The sequence below is a fragment of the Siniperca chuatsi genome, linkage group LG13 (genome assembly GCF_020085105.1).
Source record: "Siniperca chuatsi isolate FFG_IHB_CAS linkage group LG13, ASM2008510v1, whole genome shotgun sequence".
NCBI lineage: Eukaryota > Metazoa > Chordata > Actinopteri > Centrarchiformes > Sinipercidae > Siniperca > Siniperca chuatsi.
The window spans coordinates 2,420,231-2,436,996 of record NC_058054.1 but is presented as its reverse complement, the minus strand read 5'-3'; the positions used below and the strand labels follow the sequence as shown (position 1 = coordinate 2,436,996).

General features: G+C 38.0%; 1 protein-coding gene across 1 annotated transcript; it reads left to right on the top strand.

Annotated features, from left to right (window-relative positions):
• Positions 1-5,558: 5,558 nt before the first annotated feature.
• On the top strand, positions 5,559-13,400 carry LOC122886997 (cytolytic toxin-alpha-like). Its single transcript, XM_044219785.1, is given in 5 exon segments — positions 5,559-5,688; positions 7,111-7,219; positions 9,176-9,643; positions 9,646-11,365; positions 12,147-13,400. Coding segments are annotated over 4 exon segments (2,367 nt in total). The 5' UTR covers positions 5,559-5,688; positions 7,111-7,119; the 3' UTR covers positions 12,226-13,400.
• Positions 13,401-16,766: the final 3,366 nt, after the last annotated feature.

The following is a 16,766-nucleotide window of genomic DNA, read 5'->3' as shown; positions in this document are numbered from 1 at the left end:
CCTGAGCTAGCAGTAAAACCCTGAGCTTCGTTGCATATCGATCGTTATGAACCTCTTATATTTACAGACTATGGAAGCAAAGAAAGGTGCAATCATTTACGTTTTGTTAGCAATAATTGTGTGTTATACAACCAGGACTGATAGCTTTATGTTTAAAACACCACTTAATTTATAGCATTGACATATTTAACTTTGAAAACCATCTATGTGGATTAATATGGTTTTAATTCCCCCTTTTTCTGGTCAATAATTTTTACTTTTGCAGTTTCAAAAGCTCTGTGACTGACGACATAAAACAGCAGATTGATTGATTCCATTCAGACTCCCTTGTCCTCTGTAACCCGGATGTTCACGTTTAAAAATTTCATCTTGAATTTTTTACTAATTTGAGTTTGTGAATCTGAAAATGACCAGTTGAATTTGAGCACTTCAATACATATATAACCACATTAATACAGATAGATAGAAGTTTTTTAGAGTAAAATATCTTCTCCCGACTGATCCGGCACACGTCCATCAAACTCTCTGGAATGAACTAACAGCCAAATTAAATGAGCCAATATTATAATACAGAATATCAAGTACTCAAGATGTCACGTCGCCGCTGACCTCACTGCTGTATTGATCAAAGGAGAAAATGGTCATGTCAAGGCCCATCACTGACGATGATCCAAACTTGGCAGAGCTATTGTTCAGTCTGGACTGCTGCTGGAAGTGAGAAATAAATTAGTTGATATATCGGATGCCCACAACATTACTCATTTATCCTGAGTACACCAACGACATAATAAAACATTTATAATTAGCAATAATTCCACTGTGCGGGATGGTATTGAAGCAACAGAAGAGACGAGTTAATAAAGAGTGCTCATGAGGGAACCTCTGATAAGAACGGGAAAAGCTACAGGTGCAATCATCTACGTTGATTAAGTTAGCTTAACGTTAATCGAATGAGCCTTAGCAACGACTGATCTTTTTGAGCCGTGTTAAAATCACGAACAGAGGAATGGCCGTATCGGAAAATATGACTCTCACTCATTCGTACACATACGATTCCAGCGCTGTGCGCGCCATGTTATCGGTGCAGCATGTGACTCCACATACTGGAAAGCACGCTGGTGCGCAAGCTAACGTTACAGGGGAAATCTCTCGCATTGGTTAGCTTAAGTCATATCACCATAACTGTACTTTCTCTATCCACTAATACTACTATCCAGTGATATCTAAAAATATGTTCATGTTCACTGGAGATATGTCTTACCAATAATTTCATATGCTATGTTGGTAAAGACATTTAGGCACATTAACTCGTGTTAGCTGGAACGTAGACTTGCTGTGTTCTGGACACTTGACCTTTTCCCGCAAATTCTATAAATAAATACTTCATGGGCAATATGTCATAGAACGCCGACACGAATATGTGGAAATAAAAATGTAAATTGGGTTATTGCATTTTAATTTTTACTCAAATAACACATACATATGTGGAAAATCATAATGCTATTGTGGAATTACATTTACATTATCACTAACATGACAGTGAAACATAACACACGCCTTGGAGTAAAGTGCTGAACAGACAGACTTCCACCTACCAGCAGCGCAAAAATTTAAAAAGGTTAAGAGGTTATAATGAAGCAGTAACTATTTAACTAATGATGTAATAATTTTCTACATTTGCAAATTAATGTTTGAATCGAAAGAGTTAAACATCAAATCTAGATTTCCTCCTCATGGCAAGAGTTATCAGCCACTGTTACGTTTTTTTTTTCTCAAGGAGTTTGATTTCTTCAGATGGTTTTGGTGTGTGATCAGTTGGCGCACACATCACATGGAGATATTTTGGATGGAGCAGGAGCAAATCATTTCAATCATTACAATGATCTTTACAGTTGTAATATGTGTTATAACTAACTATGCAAATGCATAACAACAGCATTTCATCCAGTGGTTTGTCTTTTCAGTTTTCCACTCTTTTCTTGTGTAAATGGATGACATTCCTTATATTCTGAGTGTAAAATGCAGTATTTTAAGAAGTTTCTGCATTAAAATGCGTTTTGATAACATTGTTTAATTTTCATAATCGTTGTTCAGTGAATGTATATGATCTTTAGTTTGTCATTACAAAGATTCTTTCAGTTCTGACCAATTCAATTCAATTTTATTTATATAGCACCAATTCATAACAGAAGTTAGCTACTTTTGGAGACTCTAGGAACCACAAGTAACCCTGCATCCTGCGAGCGCAGGGTTCTAGTCGGGTAATAAGGTATTATGAGCTCTTTAAGATATGATGGTGCCTGACCATTAAGAGCTTTGTAGGTGAGGAGAAGGATTTTAAATTCAGTTCTGGATTTGCAGTGCAGAGAAGCTAATATCGGAGAAATATTATCTCTTTTCCTAGTTCTTGTCAGTACATGTGCCGCAGCGTTCTGGATCAACTGGAGAGTCTTAAGGGACTTATTCAGGCAGCCGGATAATAAGGAATTGCAATAGTCCAACCTAGAAGTAACAAATGCATGGATTAGTTTTTCTGCATCATTTTGAGACAGGATGTGCCTGATTTCTGCAATGTTACGTAGGTGAAAGAAGGCAGAAACTGTGCCTATGCAGAAACTAAAAAATAAGGAAGGGTCATCACGTCATCATAACGTTCTAATGCTCTGCTTGGTGCCAGACAAAGATACTAAACAGGGCTCGTGGCAAGTCAAATTAAAATGCTCACCATGGCAAATGAAAACAAAAAGTTGCAAGTGGAGTGTCCCTTGAAAATATTGAGTTTAGGATTACCAGACAAATGTATTTAGAATGCCTACACTCATCTTTGGATACTATTCGAGGACAACAGCAAATGAACGAACGCACACATTTGTAATGTAGTTTTCTCTGAAGTGTGTTCTTTCATTTGGTCGAGGAATTTCTTCATGAGAGGTCATACGACGTAGATATGTTGAGTTTTAGTTCGCTTCTCCATGCATCTCCCATAGGAGTAGTCGATGGCGAGACACAAATCATTTTTTGATCCCGATTGAATTGTGCCATGAATTACACATATGATGTTTGTCAATTTAAAAGCAAATTTTTCATGTCAAGAAAGTCGCAGTTTGTCGTAGTAAGAGTTTGTTTTGTGTGAAACTGCTCGGTGAACGAGAGGGATCTGGATGCAGACATAATGGCGGACCTCCGCAAGAGGCACCTCCGTCCTCAGCAGTAGACGTTGGTTTTCTTCGTGTCATTTTTGAGTGAACATCTACATTGCGCATGTGAGCGCGTGGTCCCCTTGTGGCAGAAAATGGAAAAAGGCAAAACACAACAACTTTATTAACTTTTTTTTTTTGGTGAAATTTGATCACATTTTATGGAGTAAATATTTTCTGGTTTTCCCTCTGATGTCCCCTGGCTGTTGTGCCTCAACTCTCAGTGATTTACGGAGTTTCTTGATGGACAGATACCATCACCAAAGCTCATTTAGCCTTGCAGCTAATGTAGCCGTCCTATTAACTGACTCCGCCCGGACTGGGAGCTCGGAGCAACCGGGGAGCGAGGAGGTTTTCAAGCCAGGATGGAGGTTGGGGGGTTGGGCAGCGGGGAATGGACGAGTGGGTAACTGATGGCTAGCGGCATGGCTAACTGAGCTATGGTGATGGTATCTGTCCATCAGGAAACTCTGTTAATCACTGCAGTGACTCTCCTCTCTCTGCTGTGAGGAAGTCAGGAGCAGTGTCTCAAACAAAAAGAGGAAAATGTAGAAACATCTGATTCAGTAATGCATTTTCCTTGTGCAATCAATGACATGTCTTCTGAGCACCTCCCTAAACTCTGTCTGTTTGTCCCTGTTTGGACACATTTTTGCAAAATCAAGTGAAGCAACAGATGCCATGACTGCATGAGAATTTTGCTGACGGTAAAGAAAAATACAGGCCTTTACATGATAATTCCCCTTACTGTTTCTTGACCCCAGAACACAACAGGTCATGAACCCTTTGATTGGCCAATCACCAAGGTCATCATCAAGGTCAAAGCTTAATATTAATCACTACTTTCTCGTTGTGGAGCAATTCTCTTCCCCTTTTGCCAGACAGCTTCCTTTGTACTCGAAGCTGACCACTTTCTTTCATGACTGTACACATACAGAGTGCACGCACTTCCCTTTTGTCTCATACACAACTTCACAAGAATAAAGATAAGATTAAACAAAATGTTATTTTCATAATTATTAATTTAATCAGTTTATTCCAATATTTCATTGTCATTACTTCAACATCAATCAACCAGGTTAATATGTTACCAAGTTAACTGGTTAATATCACATCCAGATTTTAAATTTAAGACATTTTCATTTACTTAGTTACATAAATCCATATATTCAGAAGAAGAATAATGTGCTAAAACAATTGAACTACCTAACTAAGACCTATCCATTAACTTACACAAATATATGGCTGGCATCAGTGTGTGCACGCAGATTACAATAGACCATGACTTTGACAATTCATGCACAGGGACTTATTATAGATGCATTCAAAGGACTGATAACACTTCTCATAAGTATTTGTGACCTCCAGAACAAAGCGGGTGGAGGGTCAGATTGTTTAGGTAATGTTAATTATTAGAATATTTTAACCCACTGAATGAAAGCACAGATTAATAATCGATATCAGAAAAAAAGTGTGAATACTATCTCATATAAAGATACAGATAAAATGTCTTCCCAAGGCAAAACCAAAGTTTAAATTTAAGGGTTCGGCTGTCCACACTCACATTTTAGCACATGCGGATTGCATTAATCCTAATAAGAGGCTGTGAGAGTTTGTTAGAGAGGCTGCAACTAATGATTACTTTCATGATCAATTCTCTTCATTAACTGTTTAATTGTTTTGTCTATAAAATGTCCAAAAGTAAAAAATGCAGGGTTATTACCTTGTACGACAAAGAAAAGCAGAGAATGTTTGACCTGTTTGCTTGGAAAATCACGAAAATGATTAACTAATTATCAAAATAGATACATTTTGTGTACACTAGCAAATCAATTAATTGATGAATTGATGCATCTCTATTTGCAACTATTTACTAGTTTCTGAATATAGATCACTGAACGTTTGATTGACTTGCACTTTTATTTCCTTTATTATATTTGGGGAAATTTCATACCACACTTGGTCTGCACTGAAAATGTTGTTGTGTTCTGTTTTGTTTACTTAAATGTTATTCAATTCTTTTTAACAGATTTTATTTACCTTTAAATTTTGCATATTTATTCGAGTATAAAACACTGGGAACTGCCCGTGTTTGAAAAGTGCAATATTAATACACCAATACACTTGCTTTGCCTTGCGTTTATAGCATTTGATCAATAATGTTTTTAGATAAAATATGTTAAAAAATAATCACGATCATGGTCTTCACAGAAAAAAACAACTAGAAAGACTGTTTGCTGCTAAGTGCATTTAAACTGCCATAGATCCATAGTCCATGAGGTCCATGAGGGGTGGACATAAGAACTGGGCCTTCTTGCACATTCTGCAGTTCATTCATGCCACATCATTTTGGAGCAATCACTCTGATTCTCTTCTGTACCGCCTCCAGTTAATGAATAAAGATCAGGGGGCGTCTCTCCCTCAGAGAGGATATAAAGACAGAAACAACCGAACTCCCTCTGTGCCACACAGGATCACACGCCTCCCTACTGTAAGTACACTGATTCTGTTGGTTTGTTTACAGTTCTGATGTTTTATTGTGCTTTAATGTGAGAGTTCCAGTGATGGTGATGGCTTACATAAACCAAGGACAGTTGTTTCATTTACTCCTGAAACTAATAACGCTCCTAAAATAATTGTTAAGCCATAGATAGATATGAACACCTCTAACACCTTTAAAGGAATAGTTCAAACGTTTTGGAAAATATGTTGGAGCTAGAGCCAATTAGCTTAGCTTAAAGACTGGAAGCAGGGGGAAACAGCTTTATCCAAGTTCAAAAATACTACTAATCTGCGGTTTATGACTAAAACACCACAAAAACAGTAAAGTCATTGGCAAGTCGCCACCTGTTGAATGGTGTGTAAACAGTGTGTAACAGCAAATGATTTAGAATCGAAGAAAATTATGATAAAATTTTGGATTTTGAGTTTCAAATACCAAATATTAAATATTTCAGGTCAGACTTGCATATGAATCAATACAATTAGATTTTTATTTTATTTTACTCTTGACCTTTGAGCATGATTATTTAACCTTTACTTAACCAGGAAGTCTTATGAGAAACAATATCTCTCTTGTTATGGAGACATGGTCAAAATAACAGCGAAGCGAAGGATAGTCACATAAAACCTTTACAACAATCACATATATGCAACATAACATAATACCTGAGAGGCATAAAGGAGAGGGACTATTTAAAGCAGTTAATTTTTTCAATAAACATGTTTTGGGTGTAACATTTGAATGCCTGATATGAGGGCAGCGTTTCCAAATGACTTAGTCTGCCCACGGTGCATAGTACGAAAAGGCCGTTTTGCTAAATTCAGAACAGACTCTGAAGATTATTCATTTAGTTCATCTGGTCCGGTAACCGTTTGAAACAGGAGAAAGCATTTTATAGTTAAGAGTTAAAGCGGGCGTTTACCATGAATGCCATTAAAAAAGAAAAGATACATATATAAATCTTCCCTCCTAATTTTTGTGAGGTCCAGCCTCTAACACTAATCACAGTGATGAGTTTGTGACCAACATTCAAAATAAAGAGATGACTGATTAACAAGATCAGGGTGTCAGGGTGAGTGTGATGCATGCCCGTCGCCATCATCCAAAGCAGAAATAGGAAAACTAAGATTTTCAGTGTGAGTGTAGAGGGTTAATTTCTCATCTATCCATATTCCAAGATATTTTTAAGAGGAGATTTTTTTATATTTCAGTTCCATCTATTGTTTTGAAGAGTAATATTATCTACCATTTGTACAGAATGGTGTACACATTGTTTAAATGATGATTGGAGTTTGTGAAAAGCAGTTTGGAGGTCAGTAATAACTTGATTTGGACAACTGTATGTTGTCTGCATACAAATGAATCTTCACTGGCCTGATGTTCCTTCTTATATGGTTTATAAAAATGGAGTGAACTACCATGGAGCCTGAAACCAACAAGACGATGATTTTAGCAGCACTCGGCCGGCCTTTCAGCCTTGGGATGCTGTATGACTGCCGCAGCGACTTGCTCATTCCTGGTAAGGATTCACATGAAATTATATAAAGCTATTAACTGCAACTGGACAACAACCAAAACTTTAAGTATTTAAAACCATAAGCAATAACTTTTTTTTTTAATCTTAAGGGATGTTAGTTTTGCTCCATTCTTTTCGTGATAGGGCTCCTAACCAAATTGCAGCTATGCGACATTCATGATTTAATTGATGACATTCATGATTTTTTTTTTCTCTCCTGCAACATTCAAAAAGTCTAAAACATGATTAACATTATATTTGTTAAGACTTATTGTGCAAAACAGTTGAGCAAGAATAATAAAAGATCTGCACCACCTGCAAGATAGTTTGTCGCATAAAGCTTCAGACTGTTAGTACCAGATGCTTAAATAAGTGAAGCATGGGCATGTAGTAATAATGGGTTTCAGCACAGGAAAAAAAGAAAAATCTGCACACCAATGTATCAGTTTCTGCTGTTTTTGTTTCTTGACATCAGCCTGATATCTGCAGACAGCTGTTAGCTAGCATTAGCTACCCAGCTACATGGCAGGGACAGACTGAATGAAGTAGAATCCACACACTGTTGTGTCAACTTCCATGGCTTCAACTCTCGGAAACCAGATTGCATCTCGTCAACAAACACAAACAGAGCTCAGATCAGTGTGCGGAGCCTTTTTTCAGTCTGTGCTCTTGTAGATGTGGCCGTTAAATTCACTAAGCGATAGCCAAAGCCAGCTAGACACCTTAAGTCCAGAGACACCTGGAGTCACAACAGCCCTATTATTCATGTCACAGTTTACAGGACTGTCGTGACTCAAGGCGGCTAATGTAGAAAGCAATCATCTATGTTACTTTTTGACTAAAAGTAGCTGTACTCCATTTTCATAATGTAAACATTTCACACATAGTGCAAAAACAAAAATTCTAATTAATACAATTAATTTCTGGCCTAATTATTCAGTGTCTCGTAGCCCAATCTGTGACCTCAGCACATATGTTACACATATGTGATATGCGACAGCAGGTAGCATCTTCAAAGGTGTTTTTATGACTTCACATATTTTAATAATCTGTCAAGAATGACACCATGTTTAAATTTTAAACTTTGGTTTCACCACAGCAAAAGCCAGCTTGAAAAGTGGCTGGAGGTCGCTAGATGATGCCTATTTAAATTAAATCGAACTGAAGCATCACTTGATTTAAACATCTAAAAGAAAAATAATAACCGTGTTTAACAGCTTGAAAACATTTTCATAAAATTTAGTAAATGTATTTTTTAAACATCTAGTTTAATAGCTATTTATTTAACTGTAACTGCTTGTGGAAACATTAGCTGCGTTCCACTAAATGAACTTGGCAACACTGGGCTGGCTGCTGGTTCCTCAGTGGGGACATCCACAACTGGATCCCTCTCAAACTTCAAGCATATTCTTCTCAAATGGAATAAAATAAGAAATAGAAAAGCAATAAGAGTTAAAGAAGCCATAAAAATCTGCTATCTTCATTCAATACATTCACATCCATTCATATACTGTACAACATTTTGCAGTCTGTTAAAAGCCTGTAGACATACAGGCAAAATAACCTAAGAAATTCTAAATTGACTTAAAGGTGTTGGCATAGAGCATGTACAGTGCCAAATAGCAAATGACCTAACTTATCCTGAAGCCAATGTAGTAGATGTAATACCTAGCTAAGCATGTGACTGTGCCATAAGCCTGTAAATATAGGGAGTAAAAATAGTAAGAACTGGCAAGGATCTATCTATCTATCTATCCATCCATCCATCCATGAGAAAGAGAGATGTTTTGTTGTTTTATTTGTTATTTACCTCTTTAAGTACGTGGTTTGGCTGCTGTAACACAGCAATTCTGCACTGGGACTAATACAATGCTCTATCTATCTATCTATCTATCTATCTATCTATCTATCTATCTATCTATCTATCTATCTATCTATCTATCTATCTATCTAATGCAGGCATGACATTGTGGGACAGCGATGTCCTCGCGAATCATATTGGAGAAAGACCACAGAACTACAATGATTTTCAGATAGTTGCATCTGAATCAATTGCAGATAAATCTTCAGCCCTAAATGTTGAAGCGTCCCTGAAGGCAAGTTTCTTTAGTGGACTGGTAGACGTTGAAGGATCAGCCAAATACCTGCATGATGATAAGACGTCCAGAAATCAGGCCAGAGTAACACTGAAGTACGAAGCAACCACAAAGTTCCAGGAACTGTCAATGGATCATCTTGGAAGAGGCAATGTGAAGTATCCGTATGTTTTTGAGCAAGGAATAGCGACACATGTAGTCACAGGTATCCTTTATGGGGCACAAGCCTTCTTCGTCTTTGACCGTGAGGTGTCTGATGATGAAAGTCATCAAGACATTGAGGGTAGCTTGAAGGTGATGATCAAGAAGATTCCCACCATTGTGATAGAAGGGGAGGTTCCCTAAAATTGGAGGACAAAGACGTGAAAAAGGTTGAGCAATTCTCCTGCAAATTCCATGGAGACTTTTTACTCAAGAAAACTCCAACATCCTTTCAGGACGCAGTAGAAGTCTACCAAAGCCTGCCATCATTGCTGGGAACCAAAGGAGCAGACGCCATACCAATGAAGGTCTGGCTGTTGCCACTGACAAGTTTAGATTCTTCTGCCGCTAAACTCGTACGCGAGATAAGTGCTGTGTTTGTAGAAGAAGCGCAGGCTGTCCTGGAAGACCTGAAGGAGGTGGAAATGAGGTGCAATGATGCACTGAAAACCACTGCACGGCAGTTCTCACAGATTAGCAAAAAGATGAAAACTTTTAAAGAAATGTGCTCTGAGTTCAAGCTGGAATTTCAACGAAACTTGGCAAAGATACTTCCATCAATCCGAGGAGGAGGAGAAGAGGAGGCTGTGCTCGCAGAGATCCTGAAGAAGAGACATTCTTCTCCTTTCAACAACACAGACCTGAACGAGTGGATGGACTGTAAAGAGAGAGAAATCTACACATTAATGTTTTTCATAAACATGATGACAAACACCAAGATCGTCTCATCTCAAACAGGCCTGTACAAGGAAATTCTCAGTGCAGAGCATGCTGTGTGTTTTGTTTTCACCTCACTGGGAAGTGCTGAACCGTACCTCTCAGCTTTATCAGCCTACTTAAAACAAACAACCACACCAGACGACCCTCAAGACGCACATACTCGTGATGTAGAGAAGGAACAGTGGTACGCCTCAAAAGAAGTAGCAGATGCAATGAGGAATAAAGCCAAGCTCTTCAGGGATTTTGCAGAGGCCAACAAGGAGAACAAGAACATAAAGTTCCTGATGGTGGATTCAACAAATGAGACACAGAAAGGTTCGAGCATCTATCTCTATAAAGATGGCTTTTCTGTCAGTGAGAACTTTGAGCCGCCTTCGAAGCCTGAAACAGTGACAGTAAGTGACATAAACCACAACAGCGTGACACTGAAGATTTCTCCACCCAGATTTGGAGCAGAGAGCATCACCTCCTACTCTGTTGAGTACCGTGTCAGTGGAGAGGATGGATGGCATCAAAAGATGGCATCAAAAGCTGAAGAAGTCACAGTGAGCGATCTGTGTCCTCACACAGAATATTTGTTCAGATGCAGAGCAGTGACCTCAGTAGGTGTTGGGCCAGCCAATGAAGTCAGTGGTCCCATTAAAACCTTACCTTGCAGCCCTCCTGGAAAACCACAAGTTGAACAAAACTATGTAAGTATGATATCACCTCCTGAAGCTGAAGAACTCACAGTGAGTCCTGACACAGAGAGCATTTTCAGATGCAGTGAAGTGACCTCAGCAGTTGTTGGGCCATCCACTGGAGTCCACGATATCATGGATACCAAATTTCTCAGGCCTCCTAAAGTTCACTGGGATGTAACAGTTAGCTGGGAGAAACCAGCTGAGGTCGGACGAGATGTCCAGATTTTGAGCTACATTGTGGAGTACGCCAAAACAGACCACAGCGTGGGAGAGGAAGATCTCCACTGGAACCAAATTATTTCGAGCGATGAAAAGACGATCATTTCAGGGCTTCAGTCACAGGCAGAATATGTTTTCAGAGTCAGATGTGATTGTGGTGCAGCTGGCAGAAGCAAGGAAAGCATCACAACTTTCTGGAGTGGGCTCAGTCCCCCCCCCTTCTGTGATTGGTAAGGATTTACATGTAAAGATATTAAATGCATCAGAACTCAGTGCATCCTGGAAATTGATAAGAATACTCTAAAATGTATTTATGTATTTTTTAATACATACAATACAAATAAAAAGCAACCTTTGTAAATAAAAACAATGACAAAATGTATAATGCTAAACATTTTCTTATCCATCAGCCTCGATCTGCAAAATCATAATGTATGTGTCTGATTAGTAAAACAATACTTTCCCCCATTCAAAATATCTAATGAGAAGTGGATTTACTTGACTGATTGCAGTAATAAACAGCATCTTGTGTTTCAGTAACTTTACATCTCTGCCAGTAACTTTAGCTACCGTTTAGCTAGCAGTTTTAATCTTGCTGAAAATTAAACAAGACTCAGCAATAAAACAGCTGAGACAAACCACGAAAACAGGCAGGCCAGAAGTCCAAAAGTGACATTATCAAGAGCTGTAAATGTTAAAGTAAAGGTGAAGTCTTAGTTGGCTTAGTTTATATGCTTATGTAATATTTTAGCATCACTGTTAATATGATTTAGTTTTAGCATTTTCACAAAAATACATTTGTTAAAACTAATATATTAAAATCACATCATTTACAGTCACAAAGAATAAAATGGTTTGCAAACATTAGGCCTCTTTAGGCATGTATTTTGTTATGTATACCATTTCTGAAGAGGGCTTTTGTTGTCTCATCAAAAACACTGTACCAGAAATTGTCAAAATGTAAGTTTCTTAATTTGTTTTATTTATTCAGTAATTTGTGTTTTATTTTAGGCCCCGTCATGGGCACAATTTGCCACCGTTACCTCACAATCTGGAACATGATGGTACTACACTTGAGGAGCAACAGTGAATGAAGGACCAGGACAAAGCAAACAGGAAACCTGCCTGGATGATGACAGTCACAGTGATTGGCCTCTTCAATGCAACGCCAGGACCTGCAGGAAAATCAAATGTTTAATCTCAGTGCCAACAATAAAACTTCCCTTCCTTGTGTGCACACTGTAGGCATCTTATGGTTGTTTTTTTTTTTTTTTTTTTGTCCTTTATTCATTCAATGTGATGAACAACTGCATAGTATTCTGTTCTATCTTCATTTCCTTGATATGAGCAGTTCAACCAGTGTGCAGTGGCTGCACACAGCATCTCCAAAACCCATCTGACTCTTGGATGGATTGGTGGTTGGTGTGTGACCAAGATATACCATGTTAACCAGATAGCTTTTGGAGTTGTAGGAAGGTGGATTTTTTTTTTCTCTTTTAATGGAGCTAGCAGTTTCCTCCTTTTTTCAGTCTTTGCACTAAGCTAGGCTAAACCTGTCCTTACAGAGCCCCCCCCCCCCGGTCCCAAAAGATGACAATTATTTTATTAAAAATATATATATCTTTCAAGACTTTGTTAGCTCAGTAAAAAAAAAAAAACATTTGACTAACAACTCAGCTGATTTACTGAGTAGTTATATTGTTAACTTGTACTACATGATCATTTCGTTTTTGATTTGTTCTCAGTCAATCATTAACTAATTATTTTTATGTTTGGTAATAATCAGCAGTGTGTTATAACGTTTTAACTTAGACATTTGTAATGTGTGTTACAATTTGAGGAAATAATCATTGCTTCTGTAATTTCTTATTATCTAATTATTCATGAAAATGTCTTACTGATTTCATCACATTGCATTTGATTTCTTTGAGCTCACATTAGCTTTACACTCTAATAGGCTATTTGTTGACCACTAATTGTTAAACTAGTAATGATAAGGTTATTGTTTTAATTGTAATAGAGAATACATAACTTCCCTGTTTTGTTTGTCATGTTAAATCACATAATTATTTGTTGTCATTGTTTCCACTGTTATAGACCAGAGGTTCCCAACCTTTCTGGCTTGTGTCTCCTTAAAACAAAGCAATGTTTGGCTCTTCATCACTGGCTTAATATGTCTATAAGTCATGAGCAGTTCAACCAAAGTATTTGTCTCGTTTTTTTTATTTTATAAATTTGACAATAAAAACCGTCAGTATAACCCTACCTGGACTGGCAAGTATTTGTTTATTTTACCGCCATCTCCAAATGCCTGCTATTTTTTTTATTACATTCAATTGCATTTCTTTTTATTTGTCAGTACCAAAAACAAAAAAAGGTTTTGAATAGGCAGCTGAAGATGTCTGGCCCATTTACATTTCCTGGTTTTAAAATCTGGCCCAATTGAATTTGTAATTGAATAGCCCCGCCGTACAGCATTATAAGTACTTAGGAATTTTGTTAGATAGCAAGTCTCACGTTGAACATCTCCCTCAAAGCCTAAAATTTCTATTTGGATTCTTACACAGAAACAGAACTTGTCTCTCATTTCAAAACAGAAAAAAAGACGCTATAAAATCCGTTGTACTATCTGCATTGGATTGTTGAGATATCCTGTATGCTCATGCTGCTGCCATTACCCTGAAACCTCTGGATGCTGTTTACCACAGTACCACTTGATTCATTACTCAAGATAACTGTGAGTAATATGAACGTTAGATCACTGACATCTAGAAGGCATCTGTCATGGCCTCCCTCATCCCTTGTGTTTCCTGTTTGTCCACTGTTGGTTTCTGTCTGTATCGGTGTGTGTGTGGTCTGGTCTAGGCGTGGCCTTCATTCCCTCTCCTACACACCTGCAACCAACTACCAATCAAGCCTTGCCGCAAAGCTTCCTGCACACCTGCGATCCATCCAATCATCCAGCTCCAGCAGTATATAACCCCGGCTCTCCTCTCCAGCCTCCGCCAGATTCTCAGTTAATCGACCAAACTGGACAACACCGCTGTGAGAGCTCAGTCTACACTCAAGCCACTCTGCTATCTGTGTGTGAAATAAACTGTTTGAACTTTGAGTCCTCGTCTGAGTCCTGCTTTTGGGTCCTGCGCTTTCTTAAAACACTACAGCATCAGCTGTGTATCCATTTATAAAGCCATGCTATCAAAGATGCAGAAATATTTAACATCCTTAGTTGTGATCAAACTGAACAACTTGACAGCAGATCACAGAAGAGTTTAGCTTTAAACGTTTTCTGTACTAACAATGAACTGGAGCTGAGAGCCACATACTGTATGTAGGGTAGGGAAGTCAAAGTATTGACAAATGCATGACATTAATTCACTATAAAGGCTTAAGTCAAATCAGGAAAGTTAAGACACAATTCTAGTAAATCAAAGATTTCACTCTGTGATCTGTGGCACCGCTCTGAGGTCAAACTTAATTTGTGTGGACATGTGGTCATTTCTTGTAGAGGTTGGAAACTCACTCTGATTTTACACATTAATTGTATAGATATCAATTTTGTGGTCTGAAGGAAAAATAATGGAATAATGACATACATATACATTTGATTCATGAACTCACAGACGTAATTTCCACTGATGGTGGGTGGTGGCACATGTCCCCGTCCCTGTTCAAAATCTTACCTTTGGAACCCTTCAGTTTTACATTTTCAGTTAGATTCATTCACATTTAGTTATTACTGCGCTTGTTGTGCTCACACCATTTAAGCTTTACAAACAGTAGCAAGTGATTTACAGCCCCAGATACAACCTGCCCTACCTTATTGTTGGTGTTTGTTCGTGCTGTGTGCAGCTCGTGAGGAAGCCCTACAGATGTTACCCGTGGCGAAAAGAAGTCCCCCAGCTCCCCTGCATTTCTCGTTAAAAAATACTTTAGCTGTTTTTATTTACAGATAAGCAGAACATTTTTATCAAACAAGTATCTCTATCAAGGAAATCATAGCTTTTTTTTTTTGAAAACTGACATTTGTATGGAAAGAATGACAACCAATTTAATCACAATTAATTATTTTCTAGATAATATAAATGGAGAAAACATATATATTACTTATGCTATTTATACTTGATCTGAATGTTAAATAATCACTAAATACACTTAATTTCCAACTTGAATTCTTCAGAGCTTTGAGAGTTCAAAGCACAACATGGAAACAGTGTATGTAGCTATGTAGTTGAGAAAATATTGAAACACACTGAACATTCAGATCAACAACAGAGAAATGTATTATGTTGCAGTTGAAAGTGGTATTACAACACAGGACAGGCTGGGGTTAGCTGGTTAGCATGCTAACTTCAGCAGATATCTCTGCAACATAATAGACATCTTTGACATGACGTCAAAACTTTTACTGTGTCACATTCTGTTGATAAATTTTGTTTGTTTTTTTTATTTTAAACTAAAATTCTGGCAAATCTTACACTTTGCGCCTTTCATTTTGCACAATATTTGGAGAAAACTGAGGTAACAATTGTTTAGGCGATTACAAAACGTTTACTTTTTTTATGTTGTTCTTAAATGTCATGTGCAGTTGGCAATTTGAGGTGGGGGGGGATGCAAAATGACCTAAATCTCAAAAGATGCTCTGTGCTTTGTCTCGGAGTGGCGCTTCACATTGCCGCGTTTAATAATCACCACGATCTCGGAACATATGAGACATACTGGTTTTAAACTTCCTGTGGGAAGACTGAACATGTAAGAGTCTGTCCATTCTTGATTAAAAGCTCTGTTTCCGCTGTCTACTTTTCTCTTTTTAGAGCACGCCATGTGAAATTATTTCTCCGACTCGTCTCTGCTCTCCCTGTGTGTGTGTACCTCACTCACTGACTCGACTCACGGCCGCTAAACCAGTGCCGTAAAGGCTAGAAAAGCTGCGGTGGTCAAAATATAAAAACTCAAAATGTAATAATTCTCAGCAATTTATCTATATTCTCTACAGCAGACGGGGGAAAGAGAAAGTGCGGCAGCAGCGTGACAGATGCCGGGTCAGAAATTAACAGAGCTTGGATCAAAAGTTCCCTTGAATGCTCATAAACTTTAATAGGAAATAAAGAATAATAGGAAAAGGCATGCCTACTGGTCATATGTATAGAAAAATCACATATGATATACTAATGTTCAAAGCAGTGTGTTCCACCATTATGCATTGCATGAGAACAAAGATTTCATATGTGTGAAGTTTGTAATTACAGTTTACATGGAATCATTAATTAATGTACAACAGAAATGTGTCGGAAGATAACTTGATAAGATCACATCTTCACTACATGGTTCAACGCTACTCGAAAGATTTTGGGTGGAGTATTTCATGAAGGGATGAGAACTAGGGTCGGCCTCTAACAAACACGTAAAAGTCGTGGTCAAAGTCTCATGTCCTGTTGACTTTGGCTCTCCTCTCCACTATGATAAAGTAAAAAAAACATCTGGTTCAGAGTTTTGCAGTTTCACTGTGCAATCGACGACAAGTTGTCTGAGCACCTCCCTGAATTCTGGCTTTTTTTTTTTTACTTTGTCCCTGTTTCGAAATCCGCAGCTGGATGTCCAAATGAGTGAAGCAACTGTTGCCATGACTAT